Source organism: Sus scrofa, chromosome 3, assembly GCF_054392235.1.
Source record: "Sus scrofa isolate SSC_HxYL_T2T_F1_AM1 chromosome 3, Sscrofa_HxYL_maternal_Yorkshire_Landrace_v2.0, whole genome shotgun sequence".
In the NCBI taxonomy this organism is placed as follows: Eukaryota; Metazoa; Chordata; class Mammalia; order Artiodactyla; family Suidae; genus Sus; species Sus scrofa.
This window is the reverse complement of record NC_139385.1, coordinates 99,478,094-99,499,049: the sequence shown is the minus strand read 5'-3', so window position 1 is coordinate 99,499,049 and position 20,956 is coordinate 99,478,094. Positions and strand designations below refer to the sequence as shown.

At 36.9% G+C, this 20,956-nt stretch overlaps 1 protein-coding gene across 3 annotated transcripts in view; it reads right to left on the bottom strand.

Moving 5' to 3' along the window:
- The window catches only part of PSME4 (proteasome activator subunit 4), a 105,112-nt gene that overhangs the window by 47,816 nt on the left and 36,340 nt on the right, over nt 1-20,956 (bottom strand). For all 3 annotated transcript variants that reach the window (XR_014841957.1, XM_085019296.1, XM_003125150.7), the window contains exons 6-19: nt 16,709-16,772; nt 15,537-15,611; nt 14,258-14,380; nt 11,555-11,647; nt 10,765-11,030; nt 7,564-7,750; nt 6,521-6,610; nt 5,978-6,042; nt 5,549-5,699; nt 3,314-3,412; nt 3,021-3,090; nt 2,245-2,312; nt 1,277-1,492; nt 619-776 (exon numbers count right to left, since the gene is read on the bottom strand). Coding sequence is in view for 1 of the 3 variants with exons in the window: in XM_003125150.7 (XP_003125198.5) it covers nt 619-776; nt 1,277-1,492; nt 2,245-2,312; nt 3,021-3,090; nt 3,314-3,412; nt 5,549-5,699; nt 5,978-6,042; nt 6,521-6,610; nt 7,564-7,750; nt 10,765-11,030; nt 11,555-11,647; nt 14,258-14,380; nt 15,537-15,611; nt 16,709-16,772 (1,725 nt within the window). In the remaining 2 variants the exon portion in view is untranslated. The remainder of the gene's footprint in view (nt 1-618; nt 777-1,276; nt 1,493-2,244; nt 2,313-3,020; nt 3,091-3,313; nt 3,413-5,548; nt 5,700-5,977; nt 6,043-6,520; nt 6,611-7,563; nt 7,751-10,764; nt 11,031-11,554; nt 11,648-14,257; nt 14,381-15,536; nt 15,612-16,708; nt 16,773-20,956) is intronic.

Here is a 20,956-nt window from a genome sequence, read left to right as displayed (position 1 = left end):
AGATTTAAATTATAATAGCCTATTGGTCTCAAATAGTTGTTTCTTATTGAAGCTCTTTGGAAGAGAAAAAAAAATTTTTAAAGATATTTTTCTAAGAAATATTAATGTCAGAGTCCCCTTGCAGTTCAATGGGTTAGGAATCTGGTGTTGTCACTGCTGTGGCTCTGATTACAGCTGTGGCGCGAGATTGATCCCTGGCCTGGGAACTTGTACATGCCGCAGGCATGGCCAAGAAAAGAAAAAAGAAATATTAATGTCGACAGTATGAATTACTAAAAAGAAACAAACCAATAAAATCTTAAGTGTATATAGAAAAGAGGCATTTCTTTACAAAGGGGCATTTTAAAACACACTTCCCAAAAGATGCACAACTGAAACTGCTAAGAAGGCACTAAAAACAAACTAGAACAAACCCTAAGTTTTCCAACTAAGATAAAATACTATGACAAAATTTGTTATTAAACTATAAACTATATCAAATGGTTTTCTAATGATATTTATGACAGACATTCAAAGCACACATTGAAAATGAATATCAGCTATGCCACAGAGAAAGAAAGGCACAAAAGGAATTTTTTAGTCTGCAATGATGTAACACAGTATAAAAAAAAAACTAACCTAGACATTTCAAGTTCTCCATCCCCACAATGCTGGAGTTTGATGAGCTCAGGCTGAAGGAAAGAGTCCAACAGATAGAAGGCAAAAGCTACTTCTTCAGAAGAAGGAACATGCCACTGGATCCCCAAATTCCACAAGTCCCCTGGTTTACCCCAGTCCTAGAAAACAGCATTTATTCAGCAAGTTGAAAAGTTGAAAAAAGAACATAAACACATTATTCAAAAAGTTTATAAGAAAATGTACAAATAATCCAAACCTAAGGCAGCAAATGTACAAAAAAGCATTAAAAACTATATTATCCTTTCATTATCACTCCTGAAAAAGAGCCACTCAAATATGAGTTTATTTTAAGAGTTAACAGTAACATTATATGAGACTACTGCATTCCAACTCCAAATCGTATGGAACCATGGACGGTAAAATGGCCTAACAAGCCATTTCACACATAAGCAGAAGAGAGAACTGGAGCCACAAGCAGAGCTATGTTGCACTTTCCAAGTTTAAAATATTCAATAATATTCTGAGTATATCTATGTTGAAAGTAAAGAAATAACACATTTATACACAATGAGAAAAAAGAAAACAAACCCCATACTTTGAATACATTAGAAAAATAACCCAATATATCCTACAATCCTAAATTATTGAAAATGCTTGCCTTGATAGGAAAGTATTCAGAAGGAGGCTTGTCAAAGCCGCCTGGCACACTGCAGTATTCTGTAGGGTAGATAAGTGTGGTAGAACGAAGAAGGTGATGCAAAAGGTTACAAGACAGAGTGTAACCTTGCTTACAGGTTAAATGTAGGGTTCTTTGGAGAATCTTTACAAGCTGCTCCTTATAAAGAAGCAACTTCTTCCCATCCACTCGAGTAATCTAAAAAGAAAACAGTTGAAAATATTTTGGTTAAAAGATCAAATATCAATAATTAAAGTTTATGTTTGACCACTAAAGAAAGTTAAAACAGTGTTTCTTAAAATGACTTTAATTCATTTTAGGACTGTCATTTTAATTACATTCTAAAAATGAATTCGTTCTTAACATCAAAACACCTCTTTATAAAGAGGTGAAACTTACTTAATTGGACATCTCTGTTCTTTGGTTCCTGATAAGAAACTGAAGTTTTATTGCTGGCCAAATTTAGAAATGGGGGGAGGAAATGACTGCCAAATCTGATAAACATTTCAATTAATGAGTTACCCACATTAGAATTATTAAGTAAATAGTAGAGTGTTGAGCATGAAGTAGTCAACAATTATCTCACTTCTTTCATAACAAGAAAATGAGATTATTTGACTTTTGGTGGTCATTATCAAGAAATATTTCAGAGTTTCCCTTAACGATGAGGGTTAAGTATCCAGCATTGCTGTGGCTGTGGTATAGGTCAGCAGTTGCAGCTCTGTTTCAACTTCTAGCCTGAAAACTTCCATATGCTGCAAGTATGGCAAAACAAAGAAAGAAAGAAAAAAGAAAAGAAAAGGAAGGAAGGAAAGAAAAGAAGAAAGAATTATTTCAAAATTATGACTTTACATGTTTTAAAGTTAATTTTTCAAAAACACAGGCTAAATCCTCAGAACAGGTCAACAGTTTCATAGCAACAGTTTCTTTATTCCGAAGATTTATAATACCTCAGACAAAAGTTGAAGACTCCATAGTAACTCCTTGTCTAGCTCTTCGTCTTTTAATACATCATCATCTAAAAATAGCAAAATATTGTCAGGGGAAAACAAAACAAATATCCAACTAAATGCTTCATTTAAAAGTACTTATTTTTAATATTTCTAATAGCTCAGAAAAGACTTTTCTAGGAAGTTTTTCATCCCTTCTTCGATAAGCTGGACTTGATCCAGAGGAAGTGGAAACTCAATTTTCAAGAAAATAAACACATCACCAGGATACCTGCCCCTTATACATCTCACAAAATAAATGACTTTTTTTATTTGGCTGCACTTGCAGCATGCACAAGTTCCCGGACCAGGGATCAAATTTACACCACAACAGTGATAACACTGGATCCTTAACTGTCTGGGCCACGAAGGAACTCCCAAAATAACTGATATTTTTTATGGCAACCTCTGAATGGTTCTTATACATATGAAAACATTAATCTAACAGTGTAAAACTTCTAAGCTACCTGTCAACCTGGATGATACATTGTTTTTGAGCAATTTCACCCCATCAAAATACTACATAGCTTAGGGAGTTCTCTCATAGCTCAGTGGGGTAAGAATCTGGCACTGTCACTGATGCGGCTTGGTCTGACCCCTGGCCACTTCTGCATGCCATGGACAGGGCCAAATATACATATATATCATAAAGAACGTCTTTCCAACAACAGAGTTACAGAAACCAAGAAAAAAATTTTTTTAACTTATAAATACAGAATAATAATCTTAGAACTTACTCATTGTAAGCTGAGTTATAACACTGCAGCAGTGGGGAACAAATAGCTTCAAAGATTCGTCTGGGCAGCACTGAAAACATATTTGTACAAATAAGTTTTTTTCAAAGGCACAAATATTTAAGGGTCACAAAGTTTATATACACTAGCACTATTTACAGTGGCAAATAAGGGCTGTAAGCAGCTACTGAAAAAATACGTATTTTAAGAATAATAAGCATGTCTAAATAATTAACCAGATAAACTTGTTTGTTACCAATTCATTAATTTATATAGTCCAAAAAACCCCAACTCACCTTTACTGCAGCACGGCACATGTCTGCCACCATGCGGCCTGCTACTCTTGTTTCAAATATATGTGATGTAGAAAAATTAAATACCTTCTGAAGGGCCACCTATTAAAAGATAATGTAACAAATGAAAATGTCTAATCAGCATTTTAAAGAAAATTAAACATCTTTTGAGATATAAAAGAAAATAAGAGTGTACTAAAATACTTACATAGGAAAATTTTAACCATTCAAATGCATAAAGATTTGCTTAATGTTACATTTAGATCTACGAATAACCTTTGCACAAGACCTTAATATGGACCAAACATTTGAGGCACAAGATTGTATTTGCTATAGAAATGGAGAACAGACAACTAGAGCTGCTGGAAGCAGATGCAATTTAATTATCTTGTTGACTAATCCAATGTAACAGAGGGAATTTTAGGGAATATCAAATATTTACAATTTGTCATCCTGACAACTACAAACTATGAATACTTCACTCCTCTAAAAGACTTGAAGCATTCTATTTAGTTTTACAATAAAATCATAGAATTTTAACTTATATGCTGAATGAGAGAATGAGCTCTAGACATGGATTAAAAATGTGAACATCCTAACAACTTCTTTCAAATGACCTTGGTTAAATAAATAATTTTTTTATACTAACATAATCTTAGTAAATATTTCATGCAGCTATAAGGCAGCTTAGCTTTTAACCAGGATAAATATAATGAACAATGATAATCTCAGATGGAGAGAGAAATGGAAATGGAGTAGTGGAATAGAAAAACAGAAATAAAGACCATCCGGTACGTAAGTAACAGGTATTGACTAAGTGAACGTTTACAGGATGCCTTATGAGGACAAACTTTCTCGTTATCATAGTTTGCTAGGTTTTTAAATTTAGGATTTAATTTCTATCATGTGATGGAATAAACAATCTTCAAAACTTTTTTCCACAAGTAGTATTTTAGAGTAGATTTTAAAATTATTGTCAATTCTTGTTACTTGTAGTAGTTGTGCTCTATTTAAAGTCACTGTGGGCTCTGAATTAGCAAACATTGAACCGTAAATATTGAGCCTCCAGTTACATTTTCATCAACTGATGGATATGTAATTGTTTTATGTGCGTTTTTTTTTTTTTTTTGAAGACACCGTACTGAATACATATTGTTGATTCATTAACCTTGAACTCACAGCTAAAAGCATTGTAATTCATGTCTGAACAAAGCACACCTAAAATATTCTCTTCTACGTTAGACCCATCATAACTCTCTTATCTTATACTAGATAGTGAACCATCATTTCTCTTGGGGGACACTTTAAAAGCACAAGAATGTTAAAGACCTGACAAATACATAAAAAAGGACCCTTGTTTATAGTATGAAAGCTGAAACAAGGACAGTGTCACCTTATTCGACCTCAGCTGAAAACATGCACAACTCAAATTTTCTTGCCACTTTTAAAAGTTTGCACAGGAAGTTCCCATTGTGGCTCAGTGGAAACAAATTTGACTAGTATCAATAAGGATGCAGGTTCAACCCCTGGACTTGTTCATTTGGTTAAGGATCTGGTGTTGCCTTGGGCTATGGTGTAGGCCACAGATGCATCTCGGATCTGGTGTTGCTGTGACTGGGGCATAGGCCAGAGGCCATACCTCCGATTCGACCCATAGCCTGGGAACCTCCATATGTCCTGGTTGTAGCTCTAAAATAAATAAACAAATAATAAAAGTTTACACAAAAGCACTGTGAGTACCAATTTGGGGGTTACAAATAAATTTTAGCAAGTAGGTGAATTCACAAATACAGAATCTGCAAATAATGAGGATCAACTGTGTACCTTTTCCAAATTTAGTATGGAAACAAACAATTAGCTGACAAGATATGCATACAAAGCAACTTGAAGTTCAACTTTTAAAATATCACATAAAACTTACAGGAGTTCCTGTCATGGCGTACCAGAAACGAATCTGACTAGGAACCACGAGGTTGTGGGTTTGATCCCTGGCCTCACTCAGTGGGTTAAGGATCCAAGGATCTGGCGTTGCCTTAAGCTGTGGTGTAGGTCACAGATTCGGCTCAGATCTGGCGCTACTGTGGCTCTGGTGTAGGCCGGCAGCAACAGCTCCAATTAGACCTCTAGCCTGGGAACCTTCATATGCCGTGGGTGCAACCCTCAAAAGACAAAAAAGGACACACACAAAAAAAGAAGAAATCACATAAAACTACAAATTGGAAATCAATGCACTCTTACCATAAATATTTCTTTGGAACACTGTGTAAGGATTGTACTAAATGTAGAAGACAGACCTAATTCGACCAAACTCTCCAAGTGAGTCATTTTCTCAGTTTCTGTCTCTTCTCTTGTTTGCTCCAGTGTGCTACTTTCTATAAGTCCAAAGCATCTAAATAATCCAAAGAAAGTCAAATTTTAGCAACTAAAAACTGGCTTAATATTTTTTGCTGATGATTAGATAAATCTCTATTGTTATGACTATTCAAGTGACAACTACTTAATTCGTCCATAGCTCACAAATCAACTGTCCTTTTGTAACTTCAGAAGCAGCACCATCCTTGCATAGCAGTTAAATACAGATTTCAATGCAGAGTGAGACTAGGATTGCTGACAGGACATCATTTTTTTGAATATCAGATAAAGAGCATGTCTGGAATACTTGCTCACCTATCCATAAACTGTAAGACAAAATCCTCAAATTCAGCTGTGGCTGAACAAAGTTCTCGCTCCACCTGTAACAAGTCAATGTGGAGAAAATTCTCAGATGCAGCCAAAACAAAAACAAAAACCAGACAGTAATAAAAATTTCTCTTCAAGAGAGTAACAAGTTCGTTTTGCATAAGTTTTCTTGGGAGTATTACTTGACTCTACCTCAAACTGTGCAACAGATTTATTCCTAACATAAGGTGGAAAAACAAAATGCCACCACTCTTGCTTCTTAAAACATTAAAAAGTGACAAAAAATTGAAATACCCCTTTACATATCAACTGTTTCCTAAAACAGCCTATTTTTGACCCATTCCCTTTGGCAGATGGGATTATCTTAATGATGACCTGGCCTTCCATTATATCATTCTAGACACAAAATAGTAGTTTTAATTAGTGAACACCTCTCCAAAGTTGCTTTTAAACTACCAAATATTACTATGGATATACGTAAGAACCAGAACTTAGGTAACCAATCCTTTTACAACCAGAAAACATCCTTACTTCTGTGAGATCATTTCTTTCTTGTAGTACAGATGAACAATCCACTAAAGGCACCAGAGTGGAAAATGTTGCTATAAACTGGAATGTGATCTGTGGGAAGATGCAAAAGAGCTAATAACATTAATTACATAATTCCAGTTAAAAAATACATGTATACCATAAACTATAATAAAGTACCAAATAAATTATTCTGAGGGAAATGCCATAACAATTTTTCTGGAAGTTTTTCATTTAGAATTGAACATTTTAACCCGTCATGATTAACTGTTAATTAATGAAGTTATACTGCATTTATTTTCATGTAGATATTTATTAAGTTTAAGCACAAAATTCTCAAACCTTCTGTAACCAAGTTACTTTGCCTCCCACCAAAAACACAATATTAACTAAGAGTAATTAGAAAATTTTAATGCAGAAGCCTGCCACATCTAGTATTTTGTATCATGCTCCTTGTCACCAGGGCAGATGAGGCAAGTGCCAACGATCATATGCTATGCTTTTTAATGCATCTGCTTAAGGAAAATAGGAAATATATAATGAGTTTTAAAACATTTGGAGTTCTTGTTGTGGCTCAGTGTTAATGAACCAACTAGTATCCATGAGGCTGCAGGTTCAATTCCTGATCTTGCTCAGAGGGTTAAGGATCCAGCATTGCTGTGAGCTGTGGTGAAAGTCACAGACACAGCTCAGATCCCGTGTGACTGTGGCTGTGGTTGTGGGTGTGGCTGGCAGCTGTAGTTCTGATTCGATTCCTAGCCTAGGAACTTCCATATGCCACGGGTGTGGGCCTAAAAAGCAAATTAAAAAAGAAAATCAGACAATCACGAATGAATACAGGTGATAGCAAATTACATGCAAAAGAAGACTGTATATAGATCAATGAATCGCCCACAGATCTAAACTTGGGTATCTAGAGATGCAACTGTTATCATTAACAAATTTTACACTATATTAGTTCTAAAGAATATTTGAAGAAAAATTAAGAGGATGTCCATTTACACAATTACAACTTAGATACAAAACAGAATCATAAACATGCTCACCATGCATTTACTAAAGTCATTTGGATCCACCCCAGGCAATGCTCTCATCAACAGAGGTAGCATGTGTGTTGGACCTTGAGGAAACCATTTTCCCCCTGATACCAAACTGCGGGCTACTCCAATTACACAACTTAAGGTAGCTGTGAGCTGGTGAGGTTCTGTTAAAGTCTCTAGTGCAGGATATGTTCTAGAGTTTTGAAAACAAAATTTAAAAAATTTTCCATCATATAAACATGCATAATACATTAAATATACTAATTCATAAACTGTACTTTGGATTAAAGGTTTGTAGGTGGCAGGATATTTTGAGTGGATGTTTATTTGCTCTCAAAAGTAACAGAATCACACAAAGGTATGTGTTTCCCTAATCACCTGCCACCTTAAAACCTTTCTCCATGTAAATTCCACAGTGAAAAACAACATTAATTGGTAGATTTTGCATTATTTCAGCATCTTAACTCATTTTCACATTCCAATAGAACTGCATCTAATTTAATGGTCAATTATTATTAGAATTGAGGAATAACAAGTTACAGGTACTCCACTCTTCCTTTTCACAGGAAAAAACAATCTTACCAAAACACTGAAGTATCACCTGTTGTTTATTTTCAGAAAGACTATTTTAATGTTGAAAATCAGCTATCAGAAGCATAGGAAAATATTCCTGACACTAGACTGAATCTATCAGAGAGAATAAGGCAAATGTAAATGTAGTCTTTCATCTCTAAGTATTTAAGAGCCAAGAACACTCACTCCATGGCTCAGTGATTTCACCTTTGACAATCTACCCCATAGAGGGAAAAAAAAAAATCCGAAATGCAGTCATTTTAAATTCCTCTTATACAGAAAAGGTAAATAATAAGGATTTCATTACAAGCAGGAAAAAAGGAAGATTTCTAACTAGGATTTAAAAAAGTAACCAAACCTCGTTGTACAACTATAAATGTAATAAAATTCACTGAGAAAAAAACAAAAAAAAAAAATAAAATAAGACACGAATGAACTTATCTATGAAACAGAAAGAGACTCATAGACATAGAGAACAGACTTGTGGTTACCAAGGGGGTTAGAGGAGTAGCAGAGGGACAGACTGGGAGTTTGGGATTATCAGAGGCAAACTGTTATATATAAAACTAAATCACTTTGCTGCACTCCAGAAACTAACACAGTATTGTAAATCAACTATACTTAAACTAAATTTTAAAAAAAGTAACCAAACCTATGCTTATTTTAAAAAATAAATAAAATAAACCCAAAACTCTTTAACAGAGGCTGTCTTCAGGAGATGCAAAACTTGTGTCTAAAATTTTTTTTCTGTATGTTTACTTTTTAAGACTTTTTCTTTTCTTTTTTTTTTCCTTTTTGCCACTTCCTGGGCTGCTGCGGTGGCATATGGAGGTTCCCAGGCTAGGGGTCTAATTGGAGCTGTAGCCACCGGCCTACGCCAGAGCCACAGCAATGAGGGATCCCAGCCTCAGTCTGCGACCTACACCACAGCCCACGGCAATGCCGGATCGTTAACCCACTGAGCAAGGCCAGGGATCGAACCCGAAACCTCATGGTTCCTAGTCGGATTCGTTAACCACTGAGCCACGACGGGAATTCCAACTTTTGTTTTTCTAAAAGAAAAAAAACAAAGAAAAACCTTCAAAGAAAGGCAAAGGTAGCCATGCCACTTCTAACAGGACAAAATTACAACTGAAAGAGTGCCAAAAAATGTCATGTACTATCAGTTTTGTCAACTTAATATTAATCTTGGCTAAGATCAGAATATGCTATTATTAAATTTATTCAAAAACTGAGAACTAAAGGAAAATGTGATGTATAACTATATTTGTATGTACAAGCTTTGTTCCTCCTGCTAAAAATTTATCTCACTACATAATTAATCAGCTGGAAACCACTGAAACAAGGCAAAATAAATGGGAAGGAAAGAAACACCAAAATATTTGAGTTCAAAATTTAACTTGTAAACCACTGAAGCCTATTCCATCCTCCTCCCCCGACGCACCCTTTAGAGCTAAGTCTCCTGTCCTAAAAGCATCAAGGGACCTGCCACTGACTATCAGTGCCTGCTACCACATGAGGGTCAAGTAAGCACGGAACAGTGAGGGAGAGCTGAAGACAGGAGAAGCTGCCTAACTTCCTCATTCTATTTCCCAATTAAGTTATATGTTCTAAAAGTTTCAGAGCCCCAAGCCATGTACATAAAAAAAAAAAAAAAAAAAAAAAAAAAAAGGAGAGGCTGGGAAATGAAGTGCAACTTAAATATTCACGGTGAAGAAAACAGGGCAAAATAGCACAAGTAACTCAAATTACTAATGATGGAGCCCCATTTTGGTGAAGGTCTTTTAACAGGATACCCTTCTCCAGGTAAATGTCACCGATTTAACCATTTCAACAGTGAGTTGGAAAATAGGCTGTCACCTGCATCTGACAGTAAGGATCTTGGACAGAGCTGAATTTTATGAAACTCAAACTGTTACATCCTTCTAGGCTCCAAAAACTAACATTCTTCCTCTACCTTTGACAAAGACATTTAGAGAGGAACCGTTAAGGTGAAGTTCAGGCAGCAAAGGAATGAGTGGCACAAAGCTTAAGCAATTTGCTCCTAAACACACAAAATAACTACTAGTGGGTCTCTCTTGGGAAACACACTAGGCCTATATTGTGACAGTGATGAGGCAAACAGAGAACTATTTTTGTAGTTTCAACATACAAAACAAAATGAATGCAGTAAAATCTACACTACAGAAATAACACATAAAATGTTATACAATACACGAAAATAATAAACATAACCAAATTTTCTTTTCCATCACTGATTCTAAGACATAACAGAAATCCAAAATCACTTTTACTGCCAATGTCCTCAATATTTAGTGGCATTCACATTTTATGAAAAAATAGCGAGAGTTTTACTTATGGGCAAAACCAACTAAAATGTGCACATATTTTGAAATGCTTATTTTATCCATTTCATGGCAATCTTCTTTTCTCTCCAATAAACTTTTATGAAGTTATCAATCATTAGGTTAAAATGTCTTACTTCTCCTCTAAGGACAGGAATAAGCACCAAGATAGCAGAACAGTAGCCACAGAAAAGAAAAGAAAAATAAACAGAAGAGTGGAGGAAAGAGATAACCAGCATCAACAGTAGTCATGGCTGAGGCTTCAATGAAACATTTAAGACACACTTACCTTTCAAGTACAGGGGGTATTACTAACTCAGGTCTCATGAGTGCAAGATTCTGCAGAGCCTGGGCTGCTTCTAAACTACCAGTTTTGCTAAACATAGCCAAGAGGACAGGCTGAATAATGCATTGTACAAAGTCTGTAACATCTTGATCAGAAAGCTTATGGCTATCAGGCACTGGAGTTAACCAAGAAGGCTTCTTGTATCTTTCACGATGTAATCTTCTAACAACACTGCTTGGCAACCGCTGAAGTAGTTTCATTAACTTGTTCTGGGGACACAGAAGCAGAAGGTCCTAGGTAGGTTCTGCTACAGATATTCATAGTTCCTCTTTATCCTCCCAAGGAAAGATTTTTAAATAGCAGACTATAATCTTATTACAAAGACCTGAACAGCCTAATTAGATAGAATAAAATACTCTTACCAAGTAACCATTCACAATAATAAACATCTATTCCTAATTTCAGTTTTAATTTCTAGCTCTAGCACCACATGAATCCTCCATAACATGACAAGCCATTTTAACCATCCAACATAAAAAAAAAAATCAAACACAAAAAAACTGAAAAGACGATTCCATGGTTTTATGGCATTTTGTCACCAGTTACCACACTAGTATTCTTTATTTCTGTATTTTCTATGAAAACAGTAACCAATGTGAACTTAAATCACTGACCTACAGCCAAAGCTTATATAAAAGACAGAAAATGTGCATAGGTTACATAATAGAGAATAGTTACATGTGACTATTATCTTTTAAAAATTCCAAACCTTAAGAGTAAAATATGAACTTACCAGCCAGCGGCCATTATTGGAAGGATGGTAAAAAGATGTGATGCTGTTAAATAAACCGGCCAAGTGTTTTTGCACTAGCTTACTTGGTCCACCCTGATCAGATCAAAGAGCAAAAATATCAGTACCCACAATATTCTGTAAAACTGAAGTTAATAGGCCCAGACCTACATATGAATCTCTAATGTGACTCATAGTCATCCTGTGGGCAAAAGTCAATTCTACCTCTAAACAAAAGTCAAAAACACTTCCCAGATGAACTGCATACAAATCAAGACAGTCTACTAAAAATAAGGGCAACTTACTAAAACAAATCAGAAAAACAGAAAAAGACATCTTTCAGTTTAGAGTAACAGTATCATTTACTCTTTGTGGTCAAATAAGTAAATCTTATTAATCTAGTGAATCTTAGTAATCTTTTATCACTAAGATTATGACCTTAATATAACCAAGGGTGGTAACATCAGGCATAAAAAGCATTCCTTAAATGAAGAATCTCTTACTGCAAGAAATAAAGAGGTGAGATGTACATAAATGCATTCAAATATTTTATTATTACTTCTAAATGGTTCAAGTGATTAAATCTGTTATATTTGACCATATTTTGACTCAAAAGAAAAAAAATTTTTTTCTTAATTTATTTCCAAAACAAACATAAAACAACCAACCAAACAACAATATAATTGGAGAAGGAAAAATGAGAAAAAAGATAGCATTTATCTAATCAAGCCGAACAATTCTGGGAATAAAGGATTACAACTTGGCCTTGAAACTTCTCTCAAGATGATCTTTCAAGGAACAGCACAGATTCATAATGCATGCAAATGTCAAATCACTATGTAATATACCTGAAACTAATATAGTATTATAGGTTAACTATATTTCAATTAAAAAAGAATCAGGGAGTTCCCATCATGGCTCAGGGGAAACGAATCTGAGTAGGATTCATGAGGACACAGGTTTGATCCCTGGCCTTAGTTAGTGGGTTAAGGATACGGCCTTGCCAAGAGCTGTGGTGTAGGTTGCAGAGGTGGCTCAGATCTCATGTTGCTTTTGCTGTGGTGTAGGCCAGTGGCTTCAGCTAAGATTTGACCCCTAGCCTGGGGACCTCTATATGCTGTGGGTGTGGCCCTACAAAGACAAAAAAAAAAGAATCAGGAGTTCCTGTTCTGGCTCAGCAGTAACGAGTCCAACTAGGATCCCTGAGGACACAGGTTAGATCCCTGGCCTCACTCAGTGGGTTAAGGATCTGGCCTTGCCGTGAGCTGTGGTGTAGGTTGCAGACGTGGCCCAGATCTGGCATTGCTAAGGCTGTGGAGTGGGCTAGCAGCTGCAGCTCTGATTCAGCCCCTAGTCTGAGAACTTCCATATGCCATGGGTGCAGCCCTAAAAAAACCAAGAAAAAAAAAATCAGCACAGAGCTAAAGTATGACATCGAGTTACATTAGGAACATGTCTTTCTGCTGAAATGAAATCCACATTCATGTTTCCCAATTGAGAAGAGGGAAAACCACTAAGAGACCATAATTCCAAAGCAAAATACTAACAAAATTTTCAAAACTCTAACTTAATAATTAGCATCATTGATTTCTATTGTATTAAACAGTCATATTTAATACAAAATTAAGCTGCTTACAACTGTGTGAGAAACAGTAACCTTAACTAAAATAAGGCTGATACCAATCACTATATTTCAATCTGCGGCTCCCCAAAAAACAAGTTACAATTTACTGCTTATGTAAGAGAGTAAATATCCAAATGTTTTTGCTCTTCCTGAATATCAGAGAAAATGGGATTTTGCCTGTTTAATACTATGAAATAACAAAAACAAGTTTGAAATTTTTTTCTTTTAATCTTACAATGAAATTTAAGAGCTAAACTTTTCACAACCATTCTGTCTTTTCGATATAAAAAGCCAACCAAGCAATAATGAAACCTGAGAGAAAATAGCAAATGCATAACAATATCAAATGCAGAGTGGTTCAAAAAGGAAATAACTGTAAAAGCAACATGCATAACAATCCATGAAATTATAGCATTAAGTTGTTCCAATATTCTGATTTGAAAGATGACACTGAAATCTAAGCATATAGGTTTTTACTTTCCTTCAATTTTTACTTTCTTGTCAGTAAAATAATCCTTCATATTTCTCCCTTCACTATGATTACTTTTATCAACAGGCTTTGTGTTCAGCATATGTTTTATGTGAACACTGACAATAGATGCATTAATATTGAGCATATGCAGAACCCTGAGTTCGAATCTCACCTTTATCATTATCAATTTGACTTGGGAAAGTCCTTTTACCTATGACTCTTGTCCTTGGTCTGTAAAACTATTACAGCCACTCTGAATCTCTTAAAACTCTAACCCCTGCCCCAGAGTATAACTGACCTACAGCACAGTTAGTTCCAGGTACATAACATAGTGATTCAATATTTCTACACATTACAAAATTATCACAATGATCAAAACTCTGAACTTTTTGACCCTTACTTTTAAGGTCCACTGTTTCAGATTTATAAATGGTACATTATGACTACATTTTGAGTCTGATAAACATAAGCTTACTACATCAGAAAATATCCAAGAATCAAGTGACCAACTAAGGCACTAATCTAGACTTAATGCAATTATGCAGAATTTTTATATAGCTAACACAAAATTTAGATGAATTATATAAAATAAACACAATCTATTACAAACCATCATGGCGGTGATCCATATTACAGCATGTCCTATATCATAAGCATTTGTTAAAAATCTTGGTACTAACACTTGACTACTTCCCACTGGGAGGTTCAAGCTTCTTAGAATTCTTGTAAATATCTTTTAAAAGAAAAAAAAATTAAGAATAAATATTTACACATATCAAATAACCCTTTCATTAAATAACTTACCTGTGTTTTTAATTATTGTTATTGTATGTATTCTCATTTATCAGTTTTTAGGCAAAATAACGTATATATTAATCAGCTTTATTCCCTAGAAATGTCACATAAATATCTTTTTTTTAATGACACTCTGAGGTTACAGGCGTGTGGCTATGAAGCAACCATATCCATGTACCCAAAAACAGGCAAATGAGACATACTTAAACATAAAAAGGAAAAATGTGTATAAGTGTAGTTAAACATGAACTATTTTGACTATTTTCTGCCTCTCTAAATGCACATAAAACTATTTTTTCTACGCTCTCATTCCATGCCAAGGATGCACAAAACACAAATAACTTCTAGTGTTAACCTGTCATTTAAAAAATGTGTTTTAATACAATTAGATTTATATTTTACATCTGTTGCTAAATATGACAGCTAGGGAGGCTAAGGGGGGGTGGGGGCAGGGATTTACTGCTCTTTCTTAGTTTCTACTGGCCAGCATTATAGGAAGATAGCAAAAGCAAACACAATTAAACAATCTGTCTTCTGCTGCTCCCAGCCCTGCCCTACTATTAGTGTGTGCATCAGAACTATGTGGATATCCTGCAACAGCCCTCTATGATTCTACTGCAGCTGAAAAAACACCAAAGAAGCAATCCACCCAGAGACACTTTCTAGTTTTATTTACTCTAGGAAAGTATACAGTGTTATTTATTAAAAACTGGGGAATAAAATTAAGTATACCACAATAAAATTTTTAAAATTTTTTTACAAAGTGGGAAATACTCTAGAAGAGTAATTGAATACAATATACAAAATTTGTTGGAAGGGATAACATATGACACCCTGAATAATATTCTTAGTACTTTTTAAATTACTCTGAAATTTATAGTTTATGTCCTGCATAGGTAAGACAAAATTTATGACAGCTTCATATGACTGAATTACTTATAGAAAATAAATGACTCATCTTTGCAAATTACACATGCTTTTACTAAGGGTGAAAAAATATTTAATGTGGTGCTAGAAATTAGCATTAAAAAAACTTCTTAAAGACATCAAGATGAAGTCAGTGCTACTGAATATGTTAAAACGTTCTTAATTACCTTTGGTACATACGGATCCCAATCTATGTACCCTATATTATCTGTAGCCAGCCGAGCAAAGAGATTTACTAGTTGCTGAAAGTAAACAAACAAGACAGTTAAGCAAAATACTTTGTTGTTTTTAAGCATCATAGTCATACCCCTTATTCATTTGTTCTTTAAAGAACAATCATTACTGGCACAAGTGAACTCAACATGTGATTTATTACTCAGTTTTTTAACATCTCCAACTTTAAGTTCTGATTCTCATCACCATTTAAAGTCGAAGTTGAAATGCTTATTTAAAAAACAGAAATGACAGGAGCTCCCGTCGTGGCTCAGTGGTTATCAAATCCTACTAGGAACCATGAGGTTTCGGGTTTGATCCCTGGCCTCGCTCAGTGGGTTAAGGATTCAGCGTTGCTGTGAGCTGTGGTGTAGGTTGCAGACTCGGCTCAGATCCCACATTGCTGTGGCTCTGGTGTAGGCCGGGGGATACAGTTCCGATTCGACCCCTAGCGTGGGAACCTCCACATGCTGCAGGAGCGGCCCAAAAAATGGCAGAAAGACACACACACACACACAAAATCAGAAATGACAAAGCATTATCCATAGTGGAAACAGAAAAAGAAGTTTTAATCAAACACATATAAAAATATCCAACAAGTATCCATCCAGCACCATGGGAGTGAGGGTACAAAAGAAAATGACAAGGGAATTCTCATCATGGCTCAGCAGAAACCAATCTGACTAGCATCCACGAGGATGCAGGTTTGATATCTGGCCTCGTTCAGTGGGTTAAGGATCTGGAGTTGCCGTGAGCTGTGGTGTAGGTCACAGATGTAGCTCAGATCTGGCATTGCTATGGCTGTGGTGTAGGCCAGCAATACAGCTCCGATTCAATCCCTAGCCTGGGAATCACCATATACTGCATGTGCGGTCCTAAAAGGACAAAAAAGAAAGAAAGAAAACAACAGTCTTACTCTTCACGCATTTCACAGCACATGCATATACTTCTAGATGCTAATAAAATCAAAATAAAGAAATGTCTATTTCTCTTTGAATACAGCAAGTAAAATTTTGAAAAACTGACTACAGCACTGCTAACAGCCAACTCTAAAGAACTGAAGTTACTTATCAAATGATATTTATTTCCAAACTAAAAAGTATATAAGAAAAAATGGGATACTCACCCCCTCCCACTGTGGGAGATTTTGCACTGAAACCCAAAGGCCAATTAATTCATCAAACCAAAGTCTGAGAAGAAAAATTATTGTTATTAATAGCAACTTATTTATAGAAAGAGGTTCAAAGCCAGTTATCCTTTGTATTTTTTAATTAAAAAAAATTTTTTTTTCTTTTTAGGGCTGCACCCAAGGCATATGGAAGTTCCCAGGTTAGAGGTCCAATCAGAGCTACAGCTGCTGGCATTATGCCACAGCCACAGCAATGCAGGATCCAAGCCACGTCTGCAACCGACACCACAGCTCATGGCAATGCCAATCCTTAACCCAACAGAGCAAGGCCAGGGATTGAACCCACAACCTAATGGTTACTAGTCGGATTCGTTTCCACTGTGCCACCATGGGAACTCCTCCTTTGTGTTTTTTCAATCTATTATTCTTACTGGTAACTATAAAACCTAGAAAAAATAATTACAAAAGTTACAAACTTACTGGAATAAAAGACTGTTTGTCTGAATATTCCTCTTCCAATTTATTTATGCTAAAAAGAACAATCTCATCAAATTTCTAGTTCATCGTTAATTATCCACCCCATCTAACTATTTACAAGTTTCTCCTTCCTCTTCCTGCCTTTTTTCTTCATTGCTTTCCTGTTACTACCTGTTCCTGTACTCTCCCTTATTCTCTTTTAATAGGCCAATTAGTAATTATGCCATTAACTTGCATTACAGTAAATATTCCATAAAAGAAATGGGCCACAAAATGTTAGAAGAATTAATTTAACTATAGTGGGAGAAACTATCTCTAGTTAAAATGTATGGCTAAATATAAAATTTCTGGGTTTTGGTGTTCCTGTTGTGGCTCAGCAGATTACAAACCCGACTTGTATCCATGAGGATGTGGGTTCAATCCCTGACCTCGCCCAGTGGATAAGGATCTGGCATTGCCATAAGTTGAGGCAAAGGCTGGCAGCTGCAGCTTCAATTTGATCCTTAGCCTAGGAAACTCCGTATGTCACAGGTGCAGCCCTAAAAAGCAAAAAAAAAAAAAAAATTCTGATCTGACATTTACTACAGAAAACATGCCAGGAAGCTGCGGGGGGCCTAAGCATGAACCCACAATATAGTGAGAGTTGCTATTATCCTTCCAGTCTTTTTTCATACCTTTTACTTTTTTCATAAAAGTACAAATTTAAATATTCTTCATTCTAGAGTTTATTATATACCTGCAGATACCCAAGAAAAAAATACTTCTTAAAAACAGTGCAAAGACTAGAACAAGTAAAAAATAAATAATTAAGAAGACCCAAGCAAAACTATACATGAAGAGGGTTAAAGCTAAGGTTTAGAGGAGTTCCCTTGTGGCACACAGAGTTAAGAATCCAGCATTTCATTGCAGCAGCTCAGGTCATTGCTGTGGTGCACTTGTGATCCCTGGCCCAAGAACTTCCACATACTATAGGTGTGGCGGAAAAACAAAAAAGACAAAAAAAGGGACTTCCCGTTGTGGCTCAGAAGATTAAGAGCCTGACATAATATCTACAAGGATGTGGGTTTGATCCCTGTCCTTGTTCAGTAGGTAAGAATCTTCATTCATTGACCACCTCCCCAGATACCACGCCTGAGAGGTTCGGGTGGGGGATGGGTGCTGAGACTTAGGCTCCGGAGATCAGTCCCAGGGAGGAGACTAGGGTTGGCTGTGTCAGAACAGCCTAAGGGCTATGGAGCTGTGTGCCTCTGGCGGGGAAGAAGTGTGCTACAGGCTAGGGAGTGGAACACCATGCAGAGGGAACCGGGGAGAAGGTCTGGGCCCACAGGAGAAGCAAGACGCCATTGTTGGGGAGGGTGAGAGGAAGAGGGGCAGCCGGCCAAAGGAATCTCCCTGAGCACGTGTGCTGGGGCTCTCAGAGGGCAGGACACCTCTGGCACAGGCTATGGGTGACTGGGAACTTCTTGTGTGGGCTAAGGGCAGAGCCAGGTCTAAGTGCGACATGGTGCCTCTTACGAGATCTACAGGCAGCAGGGACGGACCGTGGTGGGCAGTCGTCTCTGAGGCCAGAGGTAGGCATGGCTTGCCACCACAGGGGGCCTGAGAGTGGCCTCCACCTGTGGCCCCAGTCATCTCAGAGGTCGGCCAAAAAAAAAAAAAAAAAAAAAAAAAAAGAGAGAGCACTGCAACCAAACCCTACCTGTTCTTGCTCTCACCCTCCTGGGAACACACCCACCCTGCAGCTGCCAGTGCCAAATGCTCTGGGCAGTGTCCAGACACTTGATCACTGTCCTTTCCCAAGACCCTACAACTAGGAGCAGCTGGTTGCTTCTTGCATGGTCTGCAGGTGGTAGGGGCAAACCACCACAGTTATCTCTAACTCCAGAGGTGGGCATGGCCCACCACCACTAGGGGTCAGTGAACAGGCACCACTTGCGGACCCAATCTCCTCAAGGGTACCACAGAGGAGGGCATTGTGATTGAACACCACCTGTTGCTGCTCTCGCACCCCTGAAAGCACACCAGCACTACCAAACACTCTGGGCAGTGCCCACATGCTTGATCTCTGTCACTTCCCAGGATTCTGCGACTAGGAGCAGCTTGTGCAGCACCTCCTGTGTGGGCTAAGTTAGATGGGGTGCTTTTTGTGTGGTCTGCAGGTGGCGGGGGGCAAACCATCCCAGTTATCTCTGGCTCCAGAGGTGGGAGTGGCCCACTACCACTAGGGGCCCGTGAATAGGCACCACTTGTGGTTCCAAGCACCTCAGAAGAGGGCACTGCAATCAAACACTACCTGTTGCTGCTCTCACTTTCCTGGAACTCACACACCCTGCTGCTGCCACAGCCAAATGCTCTGGGCCCCTTGTAAATCTGCCTAAGCTCATTACCACTTCTCAGGGCCCTGCAACTACAGTAGCCTGCCCCACCTTCCTGCAGGTCCTTACTGCTGTTAAGAGCCCAGCAACCAGGCATTGACTACTAGTCCTACCAATTGCCTCCTTCTCCCTGGAAACACACTCAGCACCCTGGGGATAACAGCCTGCTCACTCTGAAGAAAGAGACAGCAAATATAAAAACTCCCACTCCAAAAATAAATAGTAACCCCCCCACAAAATACAAAGGGGCACTCTTACGTAGAAGTAGCCCTCCAAGACTATAGTTTGGCTTCCCTAAACTCACAGAAAAGAAAAGCATAAGTAAGATGAAGAAGCTCAGGAACCATTCCCAACTAAAAGAATAGAATTCACATGAAGCAGCAAACAATGAAACACACCTCTGAAGTCTGACAGACACGGAGTTAAAAAGGGAGGTACTGAAAATACTGAAGGAGTTAAGGCTGAATATCAAGGAATTAAGAGCGGATATGAACAGTAATGCAGATTCCTTTAGAAAGGAACTAGAAAAGATAAGAAGGAACAAGTAAAAATTAGAAAATTCATTCGCAGAGACACAAACTGAGCTAAAGGCACTAAAGAACAGAATGAATAATGCAGAGGAATGGATTAGTGACTTGGAAGATAAGAATAATGGAATTCACCCAATCAGGAAAGTAGACAGAAAACCAAATGAAAAAACATGAAAACAATATAAGAGATGTATGGGATAATGTAAAGTGGACCAATCTACACTACACATAACAGGAATTCCAAAAGAAGAAAAGGGGATTGAAAACATATTTGAAGAAATTATGGCTGAAAACTATCCAAATCTAAAGGAAACTGGTATCAAGATACAGGAAGCACAGAGGACCCCAAATAAGTTGAACCCAAATAGGCCCACACCAAGACATATTTTAATAAAAATGGCAAAAGTTAAAGACAGGATTCTAAAGGCAGCAAGAGAAAAACAGAGCATTAATTGTAATGGAACCCCTGTAAGGCTATCAGCTGTTTTCTCTACAGAAACACTACAGGCCAGAAGGGAGTGGAAAGATAAAGTTCTGAAGAGAAAAAATTTGCAACCCAGAATATGCTATCCAGCAAGAATATCATTTAAAATAGAAGGGGAAATAAAGGATTTCTCCAACAAACAAAAGCTAAAAGAGTACAGCAACACTAAACCAATTCTAAAAGAAATACTGAAAGGGCTTCTCTTAAAAAAAAAAAAAGTAAGAATTAAGATGGAGGAAACCACAATTGGAAAGCAATAACTTAAATAAGCCAGCATACAGATCTAAACACAAAGATGTTTAAAAAAAAAAAAAAAAAGAAAGACTTAAAAATCATAGAATGTGGGGAAGGAAAGTAAGAAAATATAGATTCTGGAACT